General features: G+C 36.0%; 1 protein-coding gene and 1 long non-coding RNA gene across 3 annotated transcripts in view; one reads left to right on the top strand and one right to left on the bottom strand.

The window, feature by feature from the left end:
• The window catches only part of LOC116420552, a 39776-nt gene that overhangs the window by 3074 nt on the left and 9896 nt on the right, over positions 1-26806 (top strand). For both annotated transcript variants that reach the window (XR_004230912.1, XR_004230911.1), the window contains exon 3: positions 25231-25311. This is a non-coding gene — a long non-coding RNA (uncharacterized LOC116420552). The remainder of the gene's footprint in view (positions 1-25230; positions 25312-26806) is intronic.
• Positions 10352-26806, bottom strand: part of CDH20 (cadherin 20) — a 279772-nt gene continuing 263317 nt past the window's right edge. Inside the window, exons 12-13 of the mRNA XM_031946158.1 lie at positions 19943-20194; positions 10352-11881 (exon numbers count right to left, since the gene is read on the bottom strand). Coding sequence (XP_031802018.1) covers positions 11376-11881; positions 19943-20194 — 758 coding nt within the window. The 3' untranslated portion in view covers positions 10352-11375. The remainder of the gene's footprint in view (positions 11882-19942; positions 20195-26806) is intronic.

Genomic DNA, 26806 nt, shown 5'->3' with positions numbered 1-26806 from the left:
TGTTGGTCCAGGCCAAATGGAGAATCATTTAAATTGGCGTGACTTTTTGTGTTTGAGTTTGCTGTATATTTTGGTTTCACTCTAATATAGAGAAGCTTTTTACTCAGGAGACAAAAATGGGCTAGTTCTTAGGTAATTAGGACCTCTTCCCAACAGAAATGAGAAAAATGGCTTTGCTTTATGCCTGGAATCAAACTGAGGTTAAACTAAAAGCCAATAGAAAGTTACTTGAAAGCCAACTCATTAGAGAAGAATAACAAATGGATTAATAGAAACTGTAGTGTAATATGATTTATATAGGAATGTATAGTATGTGTGTGTGTGTATGTATGTGTGAATGAACGTAGAAAAAGATTTGTTTTTTTAAGATGACTAGATTGTTTTAAATACAGTAAGAATACATGATTATCTAAAAATATAAACACAGGCCATGCTGTTGTTGTGGGGTGATAACTTAGAACTGGTTGAATTGCTGCAAAGTTAACATAATTTGGCTATTATGGTAATTGTTAGAAATGGAACATGGAATAATTGTTTTTGATATTTGCAATAAAAGTGTAACTTGGGATGGCCCAAATGACCTGGCCCTGCTATATTTTGGCCACCCTATTTAGTCAATTTAAGGTAAACTCTGCCTCAAAGGTTTTCTTCCTTTGCCTGTGCTTGGATGATAATAAGTAACCTAAGAAATTCAATCATGGAGATAACTCTGTTTAAAAGTATTTTAATCGTTAATGCCAAAAGGACTAATGCGAGGAAATATTTACTTTCCCAAAGTATTTACTATAAAGGCGTGTTTAATGGAAGAAGCCTTCCCTATGCATGGCGACATCATCCAGATGTTCCTAACTATGGGTGACACTGTTGTTCTTGTGTCAAAACCTAGAAGATCATAGGGTCTTCCTCATAATATATAACATATATATCTGTTATATAGAGATTCATCTAACAATTCACTCAGGTCAAAAAGCAAATGAAAAAAAAAATTACCTATAGCTCAGATTTTGATATGTAGTTGGACAGCCAGCCCATTGAATTAGTAACCAATACATTTATCTAGGAAGGGCACTTCAGATTAACAGTGAATTGGGAGCAGAATTGAAAAAGAGGAAGAAAGCAGGTTGGACTGCATTTTGGAAATGGTAGTGTTCAGGAATCCCACATTGCTTTCTTACACAAAATCCCAATTAAAACAAATAAACAAAAGCTTTCCAACTTATTTTTCCTAGTGATGCTGAATGATTATAAATTTTGGGACACTGAAATATTCAAATAATTAAAATTTTAGGTAACCCAAAGAATGATGATGATGATAATGATACAACAATTACCACTGTTACTGCTCCTCCTCCTCCTCCCTCTCTTCTTCATTTTCTTCCTTCACCAGAACAGGGAAGGGAATAAGCATATATTATGTGCTAGACTCTTTGTTAAGTGTTTTACAAACATTATCTCATTTGATCTTCATAATAGATTTGGTAGGTAGATAGTGTTATCTCTTGAGGAAATTGAAGCAGACAACATAACATTAATTTGTGCTTGTTTAAGTCATATAGCCCATAGGGATCTATTTCTATTAGAATTTGACACTACTGGCATAAAGGGATAGCAGTGAATGAGTCAAAATTCATTTATTAAGTACTTACCAAATACCATACTAAGAGCTGGGAATACAAAGAAAGATAAAAACACAGAATGTGTTCATGTTCTAGTGAGAAAAATAACATGCAAACAAGCACCTATATAAAAATATATATAGTATAGATGAATTCTTAGAGAGCAGGGGGAAGGGAATGGGTAAAGGAGTCTTGCAGAAGGTGGAATTAGGATGACCTTGAATGAAACCAGGGAGAACAGAAGATGGAAATGAGGAAGAGGTACATCCCTTCTCCAGGGGGAAGGATCTATACTGGGTTCTGTATGTGAGAATAGCTAGAAGGCCACTACAGCTGGATCACAGAGAAAATAGAGGGAAGGAAAGCATAAGGAGACTAGAAAGGTAAGAAGGAACCAGATTGCATAGGACTTTCAAAACCAGAAAACATTTTCTATTTTATTCTGGTGTAATAGGAGAGTTTATTAAGTGGGTGGTGGACGCTGAGTGACAGGGTCAGAACTGGACTTTAGGAAGATCACTTTATCAGTCTGGTGGGGGGATGGACTGGAGTGAGGAGAGACTTAAGTGAGGGAGATCAACTAGTGGATTATTGCAATAGTCAGGCATGGGACTGGCCCCATGGTAGGGGCTGATTAATAATGCAGTCTGCCAGATGATTACAAAGGAATTACTGTGAGCCAAGATCTTCAACACTGAAGAACTTTTGTACATAATGACTATAATAGAATTGTATGGGAAATATATGGAAGGTAAAGAAGATAGGACAAGGAGAGTGAGGAATGACAAATGGAAAACTTGATTAATTACTATGCCCTTCTACCAAAATATTAAAAAAAGTCATGGAGAAGACTTCCAGCCCGTTAGGTGGGTTTTTTTGTGGAGAATCTAAAGAAAAATGTAGACAAGAATAAAGTAGTACGAGATGGCATGAAAAGGTTGCAACCTGTACTGATTGATTTTATTTGATGAAATCAAAGATTTTTTGAAGATTGCAGCTGAGCTGAGTGATCAAGATGATAATTTGAGATGAGGCTAAAAGAGCAAAATAAACTGTATTCGTTCATCCTGGTATGTAATGATTTGTATTAAAAAGAGCAGTTCTGCAGTTGTGTGACCATTGGTGATCTATGAGGGTTCTCCAGTAAATGTGTGGGTTAGTTTCTATCAAAGACCACACAAAAATAAGTTGTTTTTAAAAATGTTATTTTATCTTTTACAAAACCAATTAGAAATGTCAAAACTCAGAGATGAAAAAAATAGTCAAAATAATAATTGGTTATTCAAAAAAGCTTTCCAAAAATTAGCTTCACACTAAAAGAAACCTATTTTCTGTGGTCACACAGAATACAGTTAACTATCTCACAAATGAGTGCAGTGAACTCCAAAGCAAGATGAACTATTGCAAATTCATCAGCATTACTTAAAAATGATCATATAAATTCATCAGTGATGATTGGTCACTAATACTATCATGCTGTATGAACACCCATACCTTCTGCCTTATTTACATAAAGGTAAGGAATAACAGTACTTTTCTCTTCTAGACAAACCATTTCAGAAATCACTGAAGCCTACAGATATGCAGAAGCCACGCGAAGGTCCCACTTTATTTGAGAGAGTAGGACATTGGTATCTTTCCATTTACCCAGGTTTTCTACTTTCTACTTCTTTGACTCTATCTTCCCCTTCATTTCCCCTTCCCCTCTCATATATAATCAATCACTAATCAATCACTAAGTTTTATTGACTTTTTATGCAACATATTCAAAATTGAACTTATATATTTCCCATTTCATATCTTTCCCCTTCAAAATTTTTCTATTAGTGTCAAAGGCACCACTATCCACCCCATCCCTCAGGCTCTCAACTTAGATATCATCCTTGACTCCTTAACCTCTCTCATCCTCCATGTTCAATTTGTTGTCAAAGGTTTATTATTGATATTATCTTTGCTGTATTTCTTGAGCATCCCTCTTCTCTCCTCCAACACTGACATCATCCTGGTGCAGATTTCATCACTTACCCTACTCAGTTTACTCTATTCTGGTGACACTAGCCTCCTTGTTTTCCTCAGACAAAATAATTTATTTCTGGTCTGTTCCACTTATCTGAAATCCCTTACTTCCTCATCTCTGTTTCTTAGTTTCTCTGGTTTCCTCCAAAGACCAGCCAAAACCTGACCTTTTAGAGGAAGTCTTTCCTAAAGCCCTTTAGTCCAGTTTAGTCTTCTTGTATATAGCTTATTTATACATAGTTGTTTACATGTTGTCTCCTTGAAGTGAAAGACTGTGTTTCACCTTTGTTAGCCCTGTACTTGTCACATTGCTTGGCAAGTGATAGACAATAAATGTTTACTGACTGACTGACTCTTAGCTCTCCCTTCCTTTCCATGTACAAAATCTCTTGTCTAGTTCAGACTCCATTATCTCTTGCCTGGACTATCATAATGATCTCCCAGTTGGTCTTCTTACAAGCTCTTATTCATTCAATTTATTTACCATATATCTGCCAAATTCCTATTCCTAAAGCACAAACCTGGACATTTCATGTCCCTACTAAACATATTTAGTAGCTGTTTATTTTCTCTAGTTCTATTTGGCATCTGAAGTCTATCCCAGTCTCACTAGTTATCATTTCTGATTGAATTCCCATTACTTGCTTTCATACACTGGCCATTTCAACTAAATTAGCTGGTTTGTGCTTTCTCAAATTCAGCATTATTATTTCCTACTCTGTCCCTTATCATAGATTGTATCTTTTGCCTAGAATTCACCTCCTTTATCTCTTCCTCTAAGATCATTTTACTTCTAGAGAAAATCTGGTTATCAGTTCCTACTTTGGGTCCTTCTTAATCCCTCCAGCATTAGTGTTCTCTCCCTCTTTACATTACTGTGTATTACTTTGTGCAACTTTGTATTTACTTATCTATTTGCATTTTGTATTCTACCTCACCTTCACCATCACCCCTTATCCCCCTTAACCATTTAAATGTAAGTTTTCTGGAGGGCAGGAATTGCTTTTTTTCCTTTTTTGTGTGTGCCTCAGAATGCCTTGTATCTAGCATCATGCCTGCCATAAAATAATTGCTTAATAAATGTTAACAAAATTGAATTAAAACACTGACATTACATTGTGGCACCCTCAGGCACACCAAGATAGCACTGGCTCATATGTTGTTGTTTTTTGATAGAAGTCAAAAAACATTTGCTGAACTGTCAAAGATTTCTCAAGCCTCAGATCTGATACAGTTAGAAAGGGGAATGCTATAGATTTCCAACAATGACAAATGTAAGCCCCTTTCTGGGACTATCCTGAGCCTATAATTATACTTGTTTCAAATGTCACTTCAACTGTCTAACACTGGGCAAGGCATTGGATCTCTCTGGTGCTCAGTTTCTTTATCTAAAATGAGGGAATTGGACTTATTAACCTCTAAGGTCAACCTTCCACCTCTAAATTTGTGATCCTATGATTCCCTGACCACCCTTCATAATGCTATTTATAAACTAAGCAGATAAGAAGGACAAAGGCAATGAGCCATCCATAGGCTATTCTTAGGACTAGAATCCAGTATTTTAGCCTTCCAAATGCTCTAGTTAATGTTGAAAATATAAAGATAATTTATCTTGTAAGACCTTCTATCTATATGGTTTATCTATTTGGGTCTCATTACATGGCCTTGACCAAGGACAGTGAAGGGAAATGCTATTAATATGAATCTTGCTTAGGTCTCCTTGTTCCTATAGAGCCATTTGTTGGCTCTGTCTCCAGGCAGACTATTAGTTTATTCTTATCATATAGATTTAAGGCTTTGTAACTACAGATGGTGTGTGTGTGTGTGTGTGTGTGTGTGTGTGTGTATTGCAGTTATTACTTTTAGACAACATCAAAGATTGCTAGAGAGGGTCAGATAGTAGAAGAGGAATTTAGAGGACAGGAGGAGTTTAGAAGAGAGGACAAGGTAGAGTTGAATAACTAACAAGTTTAGGTTCAGAAGGCCTGGATTCTCCATGATCCTGATGGCAATTTTCTTCTTGTTTGACCTGGAACACGTCATATAATCTCTATGGTCCTCAATTTCTTCAACTGAAAATGGAAAGATTGGATGAGTTGACCTTTGAGGAACCTGCCAGCTATAATTCTAAGCTCTTTTGGTAATCAGCCTTGTGTTTCATAACTCTCTAGAATCTCAGTTGCTTGTTCAATTGCTTACTTTTTTAGAATTTTCTGGAGGGTACACACTTGATGAAACCTACTTTCTTCTGTGATGTGTAATTAAAGGCAGGCAAGGTTTTGTGTAATCCTTTGTTATTGCGATAAAAGACAGCATTAGGTGGTCATTAATGTGTACTGACAGATGACTAGTACAAAAACAAAACAAAACAAAATAACAAACCTCAAATATATCGGTGAGACTTTAAAAATAAAGGGAACAGAATGAAGGAAATTTACTAATATTAAAACTGGAAGGGACCTGAGAGATAAACTAATCTTATGATCTTATTTTAAACATGAAAAACTAAACCCTAGAATGTTAAATGGAGAACCAGAACCAGAACCCAATATTCACAATTTATCTTTAAAAAATGTTATGTATTCTTTTTATCCCAACCAGGGGAAAATATTTGCTTCCAATGGGAATATGATCAATTATATATTTGCTTAAGGGTGAACCTCAAATAAAGAAATGTTAATGGAAAAACAACTTGTTCCTAATGAACTTCATGGGATGGCAGTCAAATATTCAACATCTAAATATATAGAAAGCAATACTGATTGATGGTTAGACTTGGATGGAAGGAGGGAGATCTGTGTTCAAATCCTGCCTCTCATACTTACTGGTTATAGATCTTGGTCAAATTATTTAACCTTTGTTTTCCTTAGTTTCCTCAACTGTAACAAGATAATAATATTAACACATACCACAGAGGATTATTGTTAAGATCAAGAGAGGCAACATGGGAATAGTGCTTTGTAAACCCTAATAATATATCTGCTGCTGCTGCTTTTGTTACTACAACTACTACTACATAGCAACCTTTTGGAAGAGGACTATTTCATTGATTCAAGAATCTGGCAAACTTGATCTCCACTGTTTTTAAAATTTCTCTTTGTCTCTGTTTCTCTTCTCTCTTTCTTTCCCTTTTTCCTATTTTAAAAGATGATTCCATAACTCTCAATGAAATAAAGGAGTAGAAATTTTTACTTCTGACACTACAAATCTGTACTAAAACAAAACAAAATAAAACAATCTCCCTCCCCAGCTTTGCCTAAAGAAGATCCTAACTTAAAGCATAGAATTGGATGACTGGTAAATTCTGGATAGTGATAGATCTAGTCATATAGAAAATGGACAGAAATTACCTTCCACATTGAATTTATCATTAGATATTTTACAGTGGGTATTGTCAGAGAGAGAAATTGTGGGATTAAAACAATTGATAAAGACTTTTGCTAGTTCCCATAAGCTACCCTCTCTTTAAGAACATTAGTCAAAAGTGTATCAAGATATACAAGGCATATACTAAAATATTTGTAAGGTCCTTATTACTAGATAGAAATTCTCTGTAAATCTGCAGTGATCTATCTAGTTAATATGCAGAAGAAATTTGGCAATTATGGCAATGAGCCCTGCCCTTGGGAAATACCCTGTTTGTTTTAAACTAAATTATAATGGAATCTTATTTGTTCCTTGTTAGTGAACTCCCATCTGATTTATTATTTTTTTGGCTACTCACAGTTATGTATTGAAATCCTGACTTTATCAGATGGTGCGTATGAGGAAGCATAAAACATGAAGTATAGAGACATATTGGGCATCTTGAAGTTGACTCAAAGGACATCTCTTTGTATTTCAGTTCAAAAGCCATTAGAAGGATTTTAGCAGCTCCAAATTAATTTTTAGAATCCTTTATGCTTTTTTGGGTCAAGGAGAAACCTTTACATCAACACTCAACATAGATATTCCCATTTCCTCAGATGTTTTCCCATTTCTTTAGATGACAGTTCATAAAATTTTAGAGTCTGAAGGTAGTCAGATGTCTTCTAGTCAAAGTGCTTCATTTTACAGATGAGGAAACTAGGATCTGAGAAGTTGAAGTCACTTGGTCATGATGCTATAACTGGGCAGTAAGAGAACCAAGATTTTAACCCAGAGCTCCAGATCCTCCATACAGTGCTTTTTAAAAAATCTATTATACTCCATCCTAATAATATGAGGATCATGTTGTAATATACATCAGGAAACTGCTGAAACTTATGTTAAAAGAATGGTAGTTTCATTAAAAAGACCTGCTATTGAACCCTGGTTCTTTCTCTTTACCCTCATACGATCCTGGGCATGTTATCCAAGCATTCTGAGACTTGGTTTCTACATCTGAAAAAATGATTGGTCTGGATAAAATGATGTCTAAGGCATTGGTCGGTTCTGAATCTATGATATTATGACCAGTCAATCAACAAGTATTAAGCACTGTGCCAGGTCCTGGGATCCTCATGTAATGCCTTTTGTTTAAGGATTTCAGTTACTTCATAAGCTAGTAAGCTTATGTAACTTCAAGGAAAATTATTTAACCTCCCGGGCTTGTTCCTTCATTTGTAAAATAGAGGAAATAATATCTGCCTAACATTTATCACAAAGCTTTTATGAGGATCATTTGGGTAATTCATGTAAAGTATTTCAAATAAGCTATACAAAGGTCAGTTACCATCCATAATAGTACAACCATCTTCATTAACAAACTGATAATTTATCCAAGGTCCCAACAAATCTTAGATAAAAATGAAAAGATTCAAAACTTGAATCCCTGGTTAAATCTTGGTTTGAATGCTAAAAAAAAATGACTTTTTGAACTTTTCTATTAGCCAGTGAGGAATAGTAATTAGGATTAGGGAGTTTTATTCTGCACCAAACTGTCAAGGAAAAAAAAAACTCAGTTTGTTATATCACCTTTATAAATTCCTTTTTTAACCAGGAGATATGAACTATGAGAGGCACAGGGAAAACATACGGCTTGCTTGATCTGTAGGTTAATTCTTTCATTTTGCAGCTGATTGTACATTGAGAACAGGGTTGAAAAGGGGAATTCAGTTTACAGAGCCCATTTTCTGCATTAAGTCAAGGAGGGTATCAATCTTTCCCTTTTGTGAACTGTCCTTTTGTGGGTTTGCCCAAGATTTTGCTTGGGCTCAATGCTTTCTTAAGCTAGGATGGCACTGTCTTCAATCTCTATGACCTCTGTGTAATAGGCCCTCATATATACTCCAAGTTACATGAATCAAAGGTTATCTCTTTTCAGCTATCTGCATTCATTCTTTCACCCTTCTGGTGCTGTGAGAATGCTGCTTATAGGATGCCAAGGCAGCTAGCAAGGCAGCATACCCGCTGATACTTTCTTAAGCCTTCCCACACTTGCATAGTACACTCAGAGGTAGTTTGGCCACCACTGAGATTGAGTGCTTGGATGTCAAAAAGGGATTAAATTTAAATAAATAAAAAGCTAGCAGGTTGGTAAATCAATCAACATTTTAAAGGCTCCTACTGTGTGTTTATGTATGTGCATGTAATAATCAATCAAGGCATTAGACAGCACACTTACCCATCATTCATTTTTTCTCCTTTTGTTTTTATTTTTGGTAGTGGGAATAGTTGGCATGAAGTGAGTTGAAAATCAGTCAGATTAATTAGCAATATGTGCTATTGAGGTAAAACTATCTTGGGTTTGGTCCTTGTATAAATTAAATTGCCTCATGTCCATAGCTTGACTATTAACATTTCCCTCTCTGTGGCCAACCATTTCATAAATATGGTAGGACTGATGAGAGGAAAAGAATTAATTTTGGCAAAAGTATCTTTACTCCTTGAAAAACAACTCAGAGCTCAGATTCTACAGATGGATGGTGAACTTTAAACTTTGTAAGGAAAGGACAGAATTTTAATAAAAAGATTCCACAAAACCCAAGGAATTTCATCTACTACTTGCTATCTGTGATTCACTCCCACTCACCAAATATTAAATGCTTACTATATAAGAACTGCCATGTAACTGTTAGTAATATATCATAGAGCCAAAACACAACAACTTGGAAGAGGAAGGGATATCATAGGCTAAAAGAGGACACTCACATGGGACCTTGGATGAAAGAAATTTTGGGTTAATAGGGAAGGAAAGTATTTTGCTCAACCATTTACTTGAATGGGACAATAAAAAATCAGCTACTTGAGGGCAAGTATTTTATTTATTTATTTATTTTCTTTGAATCCCTAGCACCTAGCACAGTGACTGTCACATGGCAGATGCTTAATAAATGCTTACTGATGGACTGATTGTGCCTATCTACCCATGAAATGGAAAATATGGGTCCAAACCCATTATTTAATTTATAAGGCCCATACCTTGTGCATTCCCTTATTAAGATAAGGGAATCAATAGAATGATCTCAGAACAGCAGTCTAAGTCAAGGCCACCCAAGGACTTTCAGGCAGAAGTAGAATGAATACTTTTAAATTTCTTCATCATTATCTTAACCAGACTTGGTATCTTTCATTTTCCCAAGGGACATATAATAAATCAATGTCATTCAAGATGATGTTTCCTTACTTAGTCTAAACAATGAATTTCCACCAGACTTTCCCTTCTATTTAACTTTTATTAAAAGAAGTGCTAAGGTACTGTGATGCAGTACTCATATTTATTACCAAAATTATTAACAAATATACAAAACTTATACATGTAATTTTCTTACATCCATTTATTCTTCTATAATACTGCATTTGTTCAAGTAGGTTATCTACAGTATGTAAACATCCCTCGGCTTGACCTCACACAGATTAGGAAAGCCCTCTAACCCATGTAATCATCAGATACCTTTCTTATTTGGCTTTCTTTCATAACATCTAATCTTCACATTGGGCACGTGGAAGAGACATCTACAGTGCAAAAGAGGCAGATTTCTTTTCTGGTTTCATTCTGATCAGTTTAGCAGTACCACAGTTAAAGAGCTGAGAGGAGAATAAACATAGGCTAACATTTCAGAAATGGATTACTAATAATGCCAATGACTCTTGCTTCAGCCATTCAACTTGAGCACAAAGTCAACATCTCTTCCCTCTCCCTCCCTGCCCCAGCCCCTTTCCTCATGCAAGGCAGATAGAAGCGTAACCTTGTCTTAAAAGGGTGTTTGTTTGTTTTAAGAATTTCACAAATCCCAGAACAAGTAAGATTCATTTCACACAAAAATACTGAGACTTCAGTTTCTTGTTTTCTTTTGTGCGGGTTGATTTCTGTGGTTTGGTGAGCCAGTAAAATCCCTAACTGGAAAATAAAATAAAATGAATGTGGAAGTATGGCCATATCTCTGCTGGCTATTTAACTCCCCCCACCCTCCCCTTTTGAGTTGAGGATTAATATCTGTGTCCATAAGCTTCTTTATGATCCAGGCAGCAAAGTTCTGCAGTGAAAGGAAACCCTATAATGCCACAGCAATTGGATGCCAAAGATTTAAATACAGCCATAAAAAAGGATAGTCCCCTTCCCCCATCTCTTTTGTTTTACCTTTCAGTTACTTGATTTATCCAAGTAAAGCTGATTCAGAGAGCTGTTTTCCCCTCCCCTCCCCCGTTCTCACTCTCCAGCACAGTATTGCTATTTTAGAAGACCATACCCATGTTCACAGAAGCATCTGATGAGAATGGATTTGTATTTGGACGTGCACTGCATTGTGGGAACACTGTGGGCCCCTCTCCCCCATCAATTTGTTACCACAGTGGCCCATTGCCTTCCGTAACACCATACATTTCTGCCAGCTTTCGGAAACGTGGTCCCCAGTCTGTTAGAAAATCATAGCTCTGGTCTGAGTCTGAAGTGACGGACTGTAAGGAGCTCAGGGACCCTGCCACAGAGCCATCCCCCTCAAACATGTACGTCTGGAGGGAGTCAAAGGGAGGGGCCCACAGATCCATGTCCGCTTCATAGAGCTTGGCTAGCACATAGCTGTGGACGTTGCTGTCCATGGTGCATGTCTGAGGCACATATCGAGACAGGCTCTCAATCTCGGGCAGCATGTCCTGCCTCATCTTGGCTGCTGCCCCTGTCTGTGCCTCCCGCGGATTCCACATGGCTGCTATGTCAAAGGCCTCCGTGTCTTCCTCCCCGCCTCCTTCATCATCGTAGCGGACAATGTTCTCATGTATGTTTTCCTCATCATCAATGATGTAGGGCTGCTTCCTATGCCGCCTCATGGATAAGATAAGCAACACCAGAACTGTGAAAGGCAAACAGAGTGGCCAACAGAATCAGAATCCAAAGGGATCTCAATAGACTGAGATTATAGTTCAAAATAGCATCTCATTTATCTCTGAAGTTTTATCTTCTTTAAGTTTTGCTCTTAGGCTAAAAAAAAAAATCAAGCATTAAAATGGAGATAAGAGAAGACCTAGCTTAATGGTATTCCATATGAAGAAGATTTGGGGGCTTTAGATGATTGCATGTATATTATGTATCAATAGTGTTTCATGGAAGCTAAAAAGCTAATATGATCTTAAGCTGCAAGAACTGAAGCATCTAGAACCAGGGAGGTTATAACCCCCAGCACCTATCCAAATTGATCCACAGTTAAATTATTGTGTGTGTATGTGGGTGTGTTTATAGATGTGTATGTGTATGTGTGCATACATAGGAAGGAGTTAGGGAGAAAAAAAGAGAACAAAAAAAGGTTCTCTCAAAGTGGAATTTTATTGTTTTATATTGAATTCTTTTCATACATAGAAATGTTTTTTTCTTTTTGTATTTGTTTTAAATGAATTAAAAAATAAAGTAACAATACAGATGACTCCTAAATTTATATATCTAAAGACATCTCAAACTCAACATAACTAAGTCAAAACTTATATCCATCCCACCCCCAGGTCTCCAAGTTATCTTGTGTCTTATCTTCTACCTAACTATATATGTACATGTTGTCTTCCACATTAAAAGGAAAGATCCTTGAGGAGAGGACTGCTTCATCTTTTTATCCCCAGTGCCTGGCATGAGGCAGGTTTTTAATAAATGCTCACTGATTATTAGACATATGCTAACAAGATCCATCTCTCTTAATATCAATGTTAAGAATCAGGCTTCTACTATATTTACATAAATTAACATATTTGAATATAAATATAATTTCATAATTTATAATACTTTTTATTGATTAATGTGCTCATTGGTGCAATGAGTAGAGTGCTATGTCTGTAGTCAAAAAAACTTGAGTTTAAAACTGTCCTCAAATATTTAGTAGCTATGTGACTGTGGCAAATCACCTTACCTCTATCTGCCTTTGTTTCCTCAATTGTAAAATAAGGATAATAATGGCACCTATCTCCCAGGGTTTTTGTGAGGATCAAATTATAAAATATTTGTGAAGCTTAGCCCTGTCCCTTTGTCTTCTGCCTATAACCAAAAATCTCTCAGATTACCAGCAGAAGAATCAGTGTATCATCATTTTATTGATTAATGAAATTAGGTCTAAGAGAAGGTAAATTATACATAGTAAATATTATGGGTAGGACTCAAACAAGTACTTTCTCATTCCTCTTGACCAGACTCTCCCTGTTCTTGTTCCTGTCCTTCTCTCCTTTTCTCCATCTATATTTCTGCCTATCACTTCTGTCTTTCCCTTTGTTTTGGTAGAAGGAGAATACATATTGATGAATCAAAGAGCTTTGATATAGCAAAATATATAGATGAGAGGTAGTATGGAGTAGAAAGTATATATATATATATATATATATATATATATATATATATATATATGTATATGTTCATGGGCTTTTTTGGTATTTCCTGTTTATAAACTATTTAAATTTGAAAATCACTCAAAAACATTTCTTATACTCACATACCTTACGGAATAATGCATAACAGAGAAGCCCAAAATGTCTAGTAGTTTCTCTTTAAAAAAAGGTGGAAAATAGAAACAATCTTTGTTCTTTAAATAACCCATCATCTTTGGAAAGGCATGCAGTGAGAAAGGTTAATTATGTCAAGGAGGGAAGGAGTATCCAATTGAGTATAAAAAAAAAATAGAGAACATGAGAACTGAAAAAAAAAAGATCATGTTAGTAACTAAGTACCACACTTTTAAGATCTGTCCTTGAAAGTTTGGATAATATTTTATCCCAAGAAATATATTCTTTCCAGTACATGTTCACTGGGGTTTAAAGGTGAGATAGAGATAATCCCATTGAGCTGTTTATCTCTGTGACTGAAGACATTTTCTGGAAAGTGTATTGAAGACTTCTATTGATTTTGTGTGTGTGTTTGTGTGTGTGTGTATGTGCTTTGTTGGAGCTAGTGAACAGTGACAGCTTGACAACCCTCGAAAGTCAGACTATAGTTTATCCAGTGGTAAAACATAGAGTGTGGTCATATGCACAGCAAGAGATTAAGGATTGACTAAAAATGCACAAAAATGATTTTAAAGAACTTGAAATATGAAATAGAGTTTGTAAATGCCAAGTAATGCTGAAAATACCTAACATTTTCAATGTACTTTAAAAATCGATCATTTAGACCCATTGTATTTGTTGGATTCCGACTATGCCATCAGCATTGCTACAATTGGGAGAAAAGAATCATAAATCACAGTTCTTGCCCTCAAGGGGCTTGTGTGCCAACTGACAGAGAGGATTGAGGAAGGAAATTTATGGTCTAAGTACAAAGAAGAAAATGAAACATGAAACCACCAGCGAACACTACAGGATAGCAGGTCAAATGTTCAATGGTTTGATAATAATAACTTGACTATTGCAAAGTGCACAAAGTGCTTACATAGATTATTTCATGTGATCCTCAAGTAACCATGTCAGGTAGATTCTAATATTATCCCCATTTTACATTTAAGGAAAACGAGGTTGATAAAGTTTATGTGAGATATAGGATTATATAACTAGTAAGGATTCAAACTTAAATCTTAGGATCTATTCACTTTGTCCTCCCTGCCTCTTAGCACCTAGAAGTATAACTGGAGATCTGAGAAGGGAGTGATTCATAAGAACTTTGAAAAAAAGGCTTTAAGAGAGAGGTAGCCTTCCAGGTAGGTATTGACAGAAATGTAGTAGGGTTTGCATCTTTTTAAGGGGAAGAACAGAGGCTGTTCCCGGTGAGAGGAACACAAGAGCATTGTTATGTAAGTGGGAATGCTTGAGGTGTATTTGTGGGTCTCTGAGAAGTCTGGCCTGATGAATGAAAGGTATCTGCTAAGAAATAATGGAAAATAAGGTTGGGCAGGATAATAATAGGTATTAATCTTGTCAGGCTCTAAGAGTAAATATTGAAGGTAACAATGTCCATAGCCCAATTAATCTCAGGCCTAAAAACAAACTTTCCAAATCTGCAACATTCATTCTTTGTCCCCTTTACTCTCCTTCTTAGAAAGCTACTCATCTTTAGGGTAAATCCCTATTAATCAATCCTATTAGGTATTCAAACCCAATATCTACTATCTTCAAACATGCTCCATTAAAGTCATTAAAATTTCAGCAGTTTCATAATATTTAGGTGATTTGAATCAAATTATAAGTACTGAGTGTTGTAGACTTGTGATTTCATCAAAATAGGGAAGAAACTTTCTCTTCCATTGGAGATCAACTACTATTCTGCAGCTTGAAGTCTTAGAGTTATCTATGGCACTGAGAGACCAAGTTATTTAGAAAGGGTCACTGTGCCAGTGAATCAGACAATAAACATTTATTAAATGCCTTTTGTGTGGGACTCATTGTGCTAAGCACTGGATATACAAAGGAAGGCAAAAGGCACTATCTACTCTTAAGGCACTTATAGCCAGTATTTATATGAATTTAAATTCAGATCTTCCTGATTCTAAATCAAATCCATTATCTCCTATGGTATACTGCTTCTAAAAGCCCCAAAAGATGTGCTGAAAATCACAATAACCAGGTTTTCTGTATAGTGGCCCAAATCAGCAGCACATAATTTTAAGGCCTTCCCATAAGTTTCCATCTTAAAGTGGAGAGCTGCCTCAGCAAATCTGATGTGACCCTTTCCTCGCTAGGTCTGTAGGAATGTCTCAGTGAAATGGATGGAAACCTTCCTGGTAATGAGGTGCAGCTCAGAAGAGTGGAAAATAAGATCAATCTGAAGGGGCAGGGCTGATTGCCATCAGCTTCCATGCCACCTGTGACCTGCTGCTTCTGGAGCCTCCTGGGGGCTTTCTGTGCACTGAAATGCTGGCTCTTGAACTCCATTCCTTGCATAGGCAGCTTCTTTAGTAGGTCGGGTTGAAGCAATTATAGAGAGCCTATTTGGCTGAAATAACTAATGCGTGAAATATGAAGTTTCTTAAAAGAATATGAACAAGGTTCCCAGAAGCCCTTTTTGGGGAGTGAAGGTTGGCAGTTTGGGTTCTCAGCTGAAGGCAAATAGCTTTTCATTCCTTATGTTTGTGACATTCGGCTACCTGAGTGCTCTTCGTGCCATCCTATGGATATTTTAGGAATTGCAGTAAGATTCTCTTCATCTCTCTCTCTCCAGTAATAGGAAACCAGAGGAATCAAAGACTAAATAAAGTTGGAATTGAAAGGGAGCGAAGGGGTCATTGAGTCAAACTTCTTTTTATAGATGAGGACTGAACCCTAGAGGCTATTTTTCTGGCTCTAGTATTTTTCAGATCTCTAAAAGTTATTTGGAAAATCACGTGGTGTGGCAGAAAGAACACAGGACTAAAATTCATAAGATTCTTCTAACATTGGCAGATGTATGAATCCAGTCAAGTTATTTAATCTCTGTAGGCCACAGTTTTCACCCATGTAAAAGAAGCTTGATTTCTAAAGATCCTTGGAGCTCATACTGAGAACTAAATTCACAGGATCATATAAATAAATCTAGAAGGGACCTTAGAGGACATTGAATACAACCCCTTTATTTTGAAAAATGAGGAAACTGAAACTGTTATTTGTTTAGCCATTTTTTCACTTGTGTCTGACTTTTTGTGATTCCATTTGAGGTTTTCTTGGAAAGATACTGGAGTGGTCCTCCTCTAGTTTGACAGATGAGGAAATTGAGGAAAATAAGGTTAAGTGACTTGTCTAGAGTCACACAGCTAGTAAGTACCTAATTGCCCTTTTTTAAAAAGTAGAAATATTCAATTTGGAGAGAAATATACTTATGGGTGTTATTTTCAAGTACTTATTAAAAGAAAGGTGATATAAAATTTTTCAGAGAGCATAATTAGGAACAATGAATAAAATAGAGAAGTAGAATTATGCTTGACAGAGGGAAAATTTCCTCAGTAGTAGAGCTATCCAAATGTGAAGGGGGATGCTTTGATTAGTATCTTTCTTGAGGTCTTCACCCCACTAGCATCTTTGCCCCCAAGGAAATATCCTTCTCTGCCCTTTCTGCCTTCTTTCTGTGTTGACTTATGCCATCAGAATATTAGTGTTTTGTGGGTAGGAACTCTTCTTTTTACATTTTGCAGAGAGGATTATTTTTCAGGTGTGGCTCGGTTGGACTAGATGGGCCACTGAGATCTCTTTCAACTCTGAAATTCTGTAGACTTCACCCTGCTATTTTTCAGTGTTTTCGTCAAAAAGCAGAAACCTTTTTTTTCCCCTTCATTTCTATTGGGACAATGGGAAACCTAACATATCCATCTGTACCTTGGATTTCTACTAACAGCATTAGCAGGTGACTATTTGCATGTTTAATATTATCTAAATAACCATTTTTGTGATTTCCTCCCCTTTCAAAAATTCACTTGTAAACTTTTATAGTGCCTTCAATCTTCTCTCCAAGCTGAGTATGAAAATTATTTGATTTCTAGTTATGAGAATCTTTATGTATTACAGACATTTTCTTATTTTCAGGATCAGATTTAAGTTTTCAGAAAGCCAATCGAAGAAAAATTTATGTTATCTATTTCACATAACTCAAATGTTATCTTCATTTTTAAGAAGAGGAAATAGATTCAGAGAAATAAACCCATAAGTAATTCTACAAGTCTATCACCATAAAGAAAATCTGGCCAATGGTAAAATTTGACAGGAGTAGAAAGGCCTTAAATATCTCTTTTGAACTTTTAGCGATGCCTTAAATTCTACGTAGTATCAGGGCTTTGTTTTCTCTTAAGGTACAAATATTCCTGGGAGAAATAACTCATTAAGTTGCTGAATAAATGCTTATTGATTGATTGATTATCCATCATTAACAATTGCTAGCTGCTTCCTGCAGGATTAGGATACAGAACAGGTAGGTTTTGATAGGGGAAAAAGAGGGAGAAATAAAGTAAGAGGGAGAAGTCCAAAGAAGACAGAGTATTTGGGGAAGTAAGTTCCTGTCAGTCATGAAGGAGGAGCAGTGGAAAATAAAAAAAGGGGAAACGAGGAGAATCTACTTCAGAATAAGGACTATCTTAGACATCTTTGTAGCCTTCATTACTTATTTTAGTGCCTAACATGTAGAATAAGCTCAATATATACTTTAGATTTGAAATAAATTGAAATGACTGCCAAAGACAAATTTGCCTTACTGCATCACTTTGCCTACTGCCCTTAAATAGTCAAATGGATTTGGAATTGTGATCTCATTAAATTGGATGTGCCCTCTGATGATATCTGCTACATGTTTATCCTGCATGCCCCTTGTCTATGTCCTTCAGAAGTCTACCACAGGCGATTCACTCAATGTGCTAGGAGCCTTCCTCCTTTCTCTTAATAGTATGGGAATACTAGTGGAGAACCCTGGGTACCACCAAAGTCATTTCTTGCCTCTTGTGAATGACCAGTCCATCTTCTTTCCTTAGAAGCTTCCTAAGATACAGTGAGGCACAGAAGGGTAAGCAGAGACTGATCAAAAGGCCTTGGTTTAAACCTCAGCTTTGCCATGAACATTTTCTGTAACTTTAAATAAATCACTTAACCCCACTGTATCTTATTTTCCTCATCTTTTAAAGAAAAAAATTAGGGGACTGAATCAGTTAACCTCTAAAGTTCTCGCTCTATAAGCCAATCTGGTCTTTAAAATTCCTCAGTAGATAAACATTGTAGTCTGCTCACACCCCCTGTTATCTTCTTCCCTGCCTTCTCTAGGGCACTCATTCTTAATTCTTCGGAGACTCTTATATTCTATGTCTTGCTGGCATACAGCAAAATTAATAGGGATGCTTGTAAGACTGACTTTGGCCTTTATAGCTTAATGGTTAATTCACACCGAGTTCCAGTTTCCATGACAATGTCAGAAATGAGCTGGAAATATATGGGGGAGAGAGGGCCAGGATACACTTGATGTAGTTCTAACTGATTTCAGTGAGTATCCAGCTGGGCACATTTCAGTTGTCCAGAAATGGCTAGATATCAATTATTGTTAGTGAAAGATTGGGTGATAATAAGCCTCTGAGGTTCCCACCTGCCTCTTGAATCTAGATCAGGTTTTTTTAATTTGTTTGTTTTTTGTTTTCATGCACAGGTGTTAGGAATTTGATACGGTAGTTTTATTTTCTTTGGCTTTTCTGTTGACCTTATAATGAACACATCATTCAAAGCAGCTGTCTCCATTACCATATTTTGCCATATGAGTGCCCACATATTCTCTAAGTGCCAAAAAAGTTTTACAACTGGAGGTAGCCCTTGTATTACATTATTTTTATATATGTATATTTATTCACTTTCTATTTATGCTATCTCTATTTACCTATTCTTCTTTTCTCTCTCATTACAATGGAAACTCCTTGAGAGTTCCAATTGTTTCAGCTCTTAAAACAGTATCAGGTACTTCCATAGCAGGTGCTTAAGAAATGCCTTTCAATTGATTGACAGGTTGATGGATAAAACAAAACTGAGCACTATCCCTGCCTAATAATCCCACCTGACATTTATAGAGCATATTAAGGTTTGCAGAGGCCTTTTTCAGACATTATTTTGTTTGGTCCTTACAACAAGGCACTGAAGCAGGTACTATCATTATCACCATTTAACAGATATGGAAACTGATGCTCAGAGAGTTTGACCTGTTTGTCCATCATCACCCATTTGGCAAGTTTCTTTGGTGAGCTTTGGACTCTTTCCATTATAATATATACTTTTTGGAAAAACCCTCACTCAGGAAGTGGTAAATCCAGTGAAAGCAGGGGAGATGGAGACAACTCTAGTCCTTGCCCTGTCACTCACTAGTTTTGAAACATTTGACAAATCATTTCACAAATCCAGAGAGAGAACAAACCTAAGGCAGATGAATCTTCCTGACTTCAGGCCTGACGCTGTGATTTACATAAAGCATTAATTAAGATTTCCAAAGTTAGCACTTGTTACTCGGGACAGCGACTACTTACCTAGGAGCACAAAGATGCAGGCCAGAATGGCGATGAGGGCCCCCCTGCTCAGGCTGACCGGGAGCATGTAGGCCTCGGCACTGCAGGACATCACATCCCCCTCATCATCGCAGCTGCACACTTGGACCGTCAGTGTGCCTGTGCTGCTCAGCATGGGCCTTCCATTGTCTGCAATCAGGATGGGGAGGTAAAAGACATTCTGTTCCTGCTGTCTAAAGCCAGATCTCCTGGTAAGAATCCGGGCAGTATTGTCTGACGTAGGGAAAAGAAAAAAAAAAAACGTTGGGTTGGGGGAGGTAGAGAGAGGAGAAAAAAGGTCGGGAGAAGATGCACAAACAAGTGAATTCAACTTTTCTGATGAGGGAAGAAAGAAGAGACAAGAGTGACAGGAAGACCAGCCTCTGCGATGTTCCGTGTGTGCTCTCCCTCGTTTTGCATGCATCAGCGTTTGGCCTCTGTTTCCCTGTCTGATTTTTACTTGCTCCCAGGCAGAACATTGAGACCTGGGAGGCAGGGCCCTTTCAGGAGAGTGTCCTATCCTTTGTGACATAAACTGCCCAGGGCTAACTGTCAGCTTTCAGATCTCACCAAAGTGTCTTGGGGAAAGCCAGACAGAAGTGAACAATCAAGGGCAACTCTGGTCCCTGTTTATTCCTACTCAGCAGTTTTTCAAGGCCTTATGGCTGCCTTGAGCCTGAAGTTAAAAAAAAAAAAAAAGAAAGAAAGAAAAAGAAAAAACAAAGAGGCTAAAGAGACCTCAGTGAGCAACCCTGGTGATTATAGCAGACTGCTTATTTCTGTCACATTCCAGCTGGATTCGAGATCTTGTCCTTTACTATTTTCTTTTTTGTCCTCTCAAAGGCAACCATCAAATCTGGGTATCTTTGGAAAAGGGTGTTCTTTTAGTAAAAGCTTATTTGAAATTCCCTAGTCATAAACTACTGACACTTTCCCATGAGTGGACTAGTGGTAGGTATGCCATTAACTTGGAAACTTAGATTTAGAGATCCAATTTGGGGGACATTTGACCTTGATTGGTAGCTCAAGACTTTCCCTCTGTCCCTGTCTTCCTCTTCTTCTTCCCCTTCCTTCCCTTCCTCCTCTTCCTCCTCATCCTTCCCCCCCACCCATGAATTGATCTTGTTAAAGTTCAGGTCTTTTTATCTCATGGGTCCCCTTGGGCAGCCAGATGAAAGCTAGGAACAATTTTTCAAAATAATGTTTGTAAATACCTAATATAAACCATATAGGATCACAAGGGGAACCAATTTTATTGAAATATATGAAAACATATTAAAACCTGAATTTATGGAATCCAGATTAAGAACTCTTGATGTAGTAGAAAGAGGTGATCCTGAAGTCAACAAAGAGTTCTCAAATCTCACCTTGGACTTTACTAGCTATATGTCTTCAGTTTCCTTATCTATAAAATGGGGATACGAGTTGTGGTACGTTGCAACGTTGCATGTAATGTCAGACTTTTTTTTTCCTATAAGTTAGTTTTGATAAACTTGCTTTTTATTCCTCTTTTTAAACATCATTTGATTAAAAAGGATGACACTGCTGAAGGGGCTGGGAAAGATATATAGTGGGATATCTAAATAATATAAAAACAAAAGATATATCTCCCTTCTAGCATAGCTTTGCAACTCAAATAAGAAAATGGTATGGAAAGATAAATAGGTTGGTAAATCACTAATGTTAAAATTCTAGATAAAAAGTTAGCTTTTTTTAGGTCATCATTTGAAAACTAAACATTAGCTACAGGAACTATATAGTATAAGTTAATCAATTTTTTTCCTTCCAATATAGGTTTGAATTATATGCAATATGTTGTTTTTAATAATTTTTCCATATTTTCAGTATTCTCCATGTATGTCTAAACTGGGGAAGTGTTTGAAAGAAATGTATTAGAACATATTAATTGTGATGCTGAAAGATCCTAATAGCTAATCAGTATAACAAAATTTCTGTCTATGTACCTACCAATCTATCCATCTATCTATTTAGTCACTTATTTGACTTTATCTTATAGTTTGATAACTCTTGGTCTAGACTGAGATTTGTAGTTGAATGGACAGTCTTTAGAACTCATCTGTTAATATCTGTATAACTATAAATATGTTTATCTATTTGTATAGGGCATATAAATACATGTCAATAGTATAGATTTTATGTATATACACATATACATACATAAATACATTATATTACAGACACTGAAAAAGGTCAATAAACTGGTCCTAGAACTGGCCATGAAGAGCAAAGCAGCCTGGATTGCCTTTGGAAAATTTCATGGTTCTCTTAATAGTCCCAGTCATCTCTCTAAGATAAAGAACTATCTTTTGAATATTGTATTCTTTTCTATTGTGGAATTTGAGTCTGAAACCTAAAGTTGAGGATCACTCAAAAGGCAGTAGCGATTGTAAAAAAGAATGAATCACATAAGTGAGGAATTCGCATAAGAATATATATAAAGGATGGCATCTGAAAAATGAATGACAAGACTAGGCAGGGCAATTAGTGAAAGCAAGAGAAAGCTAATGAGCAGGTGATTACTTTCTTAAGATCTTGAGTCATGTGGGAAGGGCTTCTATGGCAACTGCATGTGAAAAATTTTATGGTTATCCCTCAAATTGGGCCAGAATCAATGGGCTGTTATCTGCATTATTGGAGGGAATACATACCATCACAGATTTTATAGAACAATGGCATATTTTCACCTAAAATTGCTCAGTCATTTCCTTCGATATACAATATTTCATGGTGTCTTCAACTGTTAGAGATAATAACAGCACCTACCTTGAAGGGTTATTATGAAAATCAAATGGAATAATATTTCTAAGAGTATTTAGCTCAGTGGGAAAAGGCCACAATCTATAAAAGTTTCCTGACAAATCAATGTGGTTAAATGTGGCATTTATCATGAAATGTTTTATATATATATATATATATATATATATATATATATATATCATAGTTATTGATATTTATATCTTTCTTCCCGGCTAGAGCACTATTTCCATGAGAACAGGTATTGCATCTTTTCTATATTTTATGTATCATGCTGTGCTGTTGTTCCCAAAGACAGATGTGATATATGAATATGTTCCAGGTTAGGAAGACAACCAGCACAATAGAGATTATTGTGTGAGATTGAGATTATTGTGTGGAGATGAAAGATTATTGTGTGTGAGCACAGCAGAGAGGGTAGTTTGACTAGAGTATAGAATGTAGTAAAGGGGAGCATTGTATAATAAAGTTGGAAAGTTAGGTTGGGGCTGGATCATACAGAGCTTTAAAAATGAAAGATAAGCTTCTATTTGATCATAGAGACACTAGAGAACCGCTGGAATTTGTTGAGCAGAGTAGCAACGTGATCAGAGATTTGCATTTTTTTTTTAGTATAATATCCTTTCACAAACATAGTGTAGATTTGGGAGTTTCAGATCTTTTTCTAAGGATTCTACAATAAAATGTACTTGTAGAGAAAATTGGCATGGGAAGATAGCAAAAGTTTATGCTTTTTGTTAAAAATTGCTGACTGGTGTTTCTGGGACTGTTTCAAGGAATTAATCATTTCCTTTCCTAGCTGTCCTGCTCTAGTAGCCTTTCATATACGGGTGTTGGCTCCAAAAATTGGTATTGGAAAGGGACCCAAAGTAACTCAGAAGAAATCTTGGACCCAATATTTTGCAACATTTTTTTCCCTTTATGTAGGTATCATATCAAATGTCAGTGTGAAAAAAAAAGTGTGCAGTCACTCCTGTGTGACTATCTGATAGCATGTGATATGATATGCTAGATATCAATAGTTTTAAAAATTATTTTCTATGATTTTCTTTCTACTTGTGAGGGGTCAAGGGCGATTTTTGTAAGTAAGGTTCCCTATAAAATAGATAAATGGAAAGTAATTTCTGACCAACAAAATGTCAAAGGTCATGGAATATAGCTATTTGAGATTAAGGTTTTTGATGACTTTCTTATAAAATTATCACAGTGATTCTATGACCAAAATGAGGAAACCTAAAAAAAGTCATCTTGATATTAGAGATTTGGTACTGTGAGATCAGCCTTTGTAGCAGGAAAGATTAAAAGAATTTGAAAAAAAACTAAGCAAAATAATGTTGAATGGAAATCTACCTGTTAGCTACACAATAGTTGTTTTGAAAACAAAGGCTATCTAATTGTGTTCTATCCCTGATCCCAAATCTAGTATCTATGCATCATGATCTTCACAATAAATTCACGATCCTTTTAAAAAAGCTGTTAGATCTAAAAACACTGTGTGTGTGTGTGTGTGTGTGTGAGAGAGAGAGAGAGAGAGACACACACACACACACACACAGAGACACAGAGAGAGACAGAGACAGACAGACACCCAGATCAAGGTCTCTTTCACTATGAGTATTAAATACTCATTACTATCCAACTTTTTCCTAAGATCTTTACAAAATGAATTCTGGAGAATTTTCATGCCTTTGTTAGTTAGACAGTTGGTCTCAAAAGCAGGAAGACCAAGTCTTGGCTGTAAATCTCTGGGTAAATTACTTAACCTCTTAGTATTCGAGACAGGGAATTTCTTCACCTTGGAATTCCCTATAATAATGACATTACACATGTGCTTCCTACACCACTGATGATATGAAGGAAACAAGACTACATTAAAAAGAGGTTAGCATAAATTGGTAGAAGGTGATGCTATTTATAGATTCATAGACTTGGAAGTAGAAGGGATTATAGACTGTTTTGTCCAAACCCTTCATTTTTTAGATTAGGAAATGATGTCCAGAGATATTAATGATTTGCTCAAGGTTATACAGATAGTAGCATCAGAAATGGGCTTTGAACCTCTCTCTCTCTCTCTCTCTCTCTCTCTCTCTCTCTCTCTCTCTCTCCTCCCTCCCTCCCTCCCTCCCTCCCTCCCTCTCTCTCTCTCTCTCTCTCTGTCTCTCTCCAATTTTAAAGCCAGGTATTTTTTCATTGTATTATGTTGAATAATATTTTGTTTTCTCATATTAAATATTGGATTTCTTATTGAAAGCAGGCTCTATTTAATGGAAGAACTCTATAAATACACGTTATTCTAAACAAAAACTAATTAAATTGTTGTTCTTTTTTAAATTGAACCATAATTAGGTAAGAAACTGTAGTTTTTTCTGAGGGGATTTTGAAATTTAGAGATGTGTGTTTCTACTCTAGTGGTGTTCTAGCCCATTAGTCATAGTCCTTTGGTGATCCCAAATGATAAACAGTAAAATCTCCCCTATTTCCTTATCTGGTTCTAGGTTATCCCCTACTCTATGATTCTTGGATTGTGCTGACTAGATGCTATATCTGCTATCCATCTGTTTGCATCCTGAATTAAGGTAATAGAAGAGGAAAAGCTGTCATGCTATCATTAAAATACTATTATGTTTTCACTTTTTTCCCTCACTGGTGTAAATGTGTGTGTGTGTGTGTGTGTGTGTGTGTGTGTATGTGTGTGTATATATGTGTGTATGTATATGTATATGTGTGTATATATGTATATATACATATAAAAATTTTTGCAAAATGAATTCTGAGAATTTTCATGCCTTTAATGGATAGAGAGTTATTCTCAAAGGCAGGAAGACCTGGGATCAACAAAGACCTGGCTGTGAGACTGGGTAAATTATTTAACCTGATAGTGTTCTAGGCAGCCCTATATGACTATAAATTGAGAATATATAATCTGAATAAAATAAAGGGAATACACACGCACACATGCATACTTCCTATTTATAAATACTATAATTATCAACAGTAGCAGAACATTTGCATGGTTGGAAAAATAATATACACAAACAATTTTAGAGCAAAAAAAAGACCTTAAAGATCATCACATCCAACCTCTTCATTTTACAGATGAAGAAAATGAGACAAGTAAGTGCTAAGTTAAGAGTTAAATAAGGGTTAAGTGACTTACCCAGAATTTCATGGTTAGTAAATATCTGAATTCAGATTTCCTGAATCCAAGTCTATTCATAAGCCACCTACTTGCCTCCTGAGGATGAGTGGCTAAGCTAGCGTCTACCTATGACCTTTATTATCTATGTGACCATAGCCAAGTCATAGTTTATCTTATCTGGAGTTAGTGGTAATAATAACTGTAAACCCTTTTCAGAGATGGGAGGATCAAATAATACAATGTATAACACTTTGAAAATTTTCAAGTATTATATAAATGTCAGCTCTGATGAAGTTGAAAGAGAGCTGAAAAGAACCTTAGAGAATACCTAGTCCACATGCCTCCTTGTACAGATGAAGAAAATGAAGCATAAAGAAATTAAATCACTTAGCATCATAGAGAAAGTTTCTGAGGCAGAATTTGAACTAAGATCTTCCCGATTCCCACTCAGCTGTTCTCTTTATTACATATTATACTGCCAGCACTGTGTCACTCATATAATTCTATTAAATAGATAATAAGGAAACCAAGAATTATGGATTTAAATTTTATATTAAATTTTAATGGCTACATAGTTTTAATATTTTAGAATATCAAAAATGTTAATTAGGTTTTTTTCAGTTTAGGAGTGGATCAAAAGATATTAAGACTCAATAAGATGTCTAGATAAATTGAAGTTCTCTATCGATAATTTTTCAAAGAGATAAGTATTTTAATAATAATAATGCCTAACATTTATGTGGTGCTTTAAGGTTTACAAAGCCCTTTGAAATAGTATCACATTTGATCATTAGAACAATCCTGTCAAGTAGGTGCTATAATTATCCCCACTTTTCAGATAAGGTGATTGGTATTGAGAGAGGATAAATAATGAGCCAAGGTTTTGGCACAGAAATTTAGTTAGAATTTAGTTAACTATGTGAACTTGGGCA

The sequence above is a fragment of the Sarcophilus harrisii genome, chromosome 1 (assembly GCF_902635505.1).
Source record: "Sarcophilus harrisii chromosome 1, mSarHar1.11, whole genome shotgun sequence".
Lineage (NCBI taxonomy): Eukaryota > Metazoa > Chordata > Mammalia > Dasyuromorphia > Dasyuridae > Sarcophilus > Sarcophilus harrisii.
The sequence above is the reverse complement of the archived record's forward strand: the minus strand, read 5'-3'. Positions and strand labels throughout refer to the sequence as shown.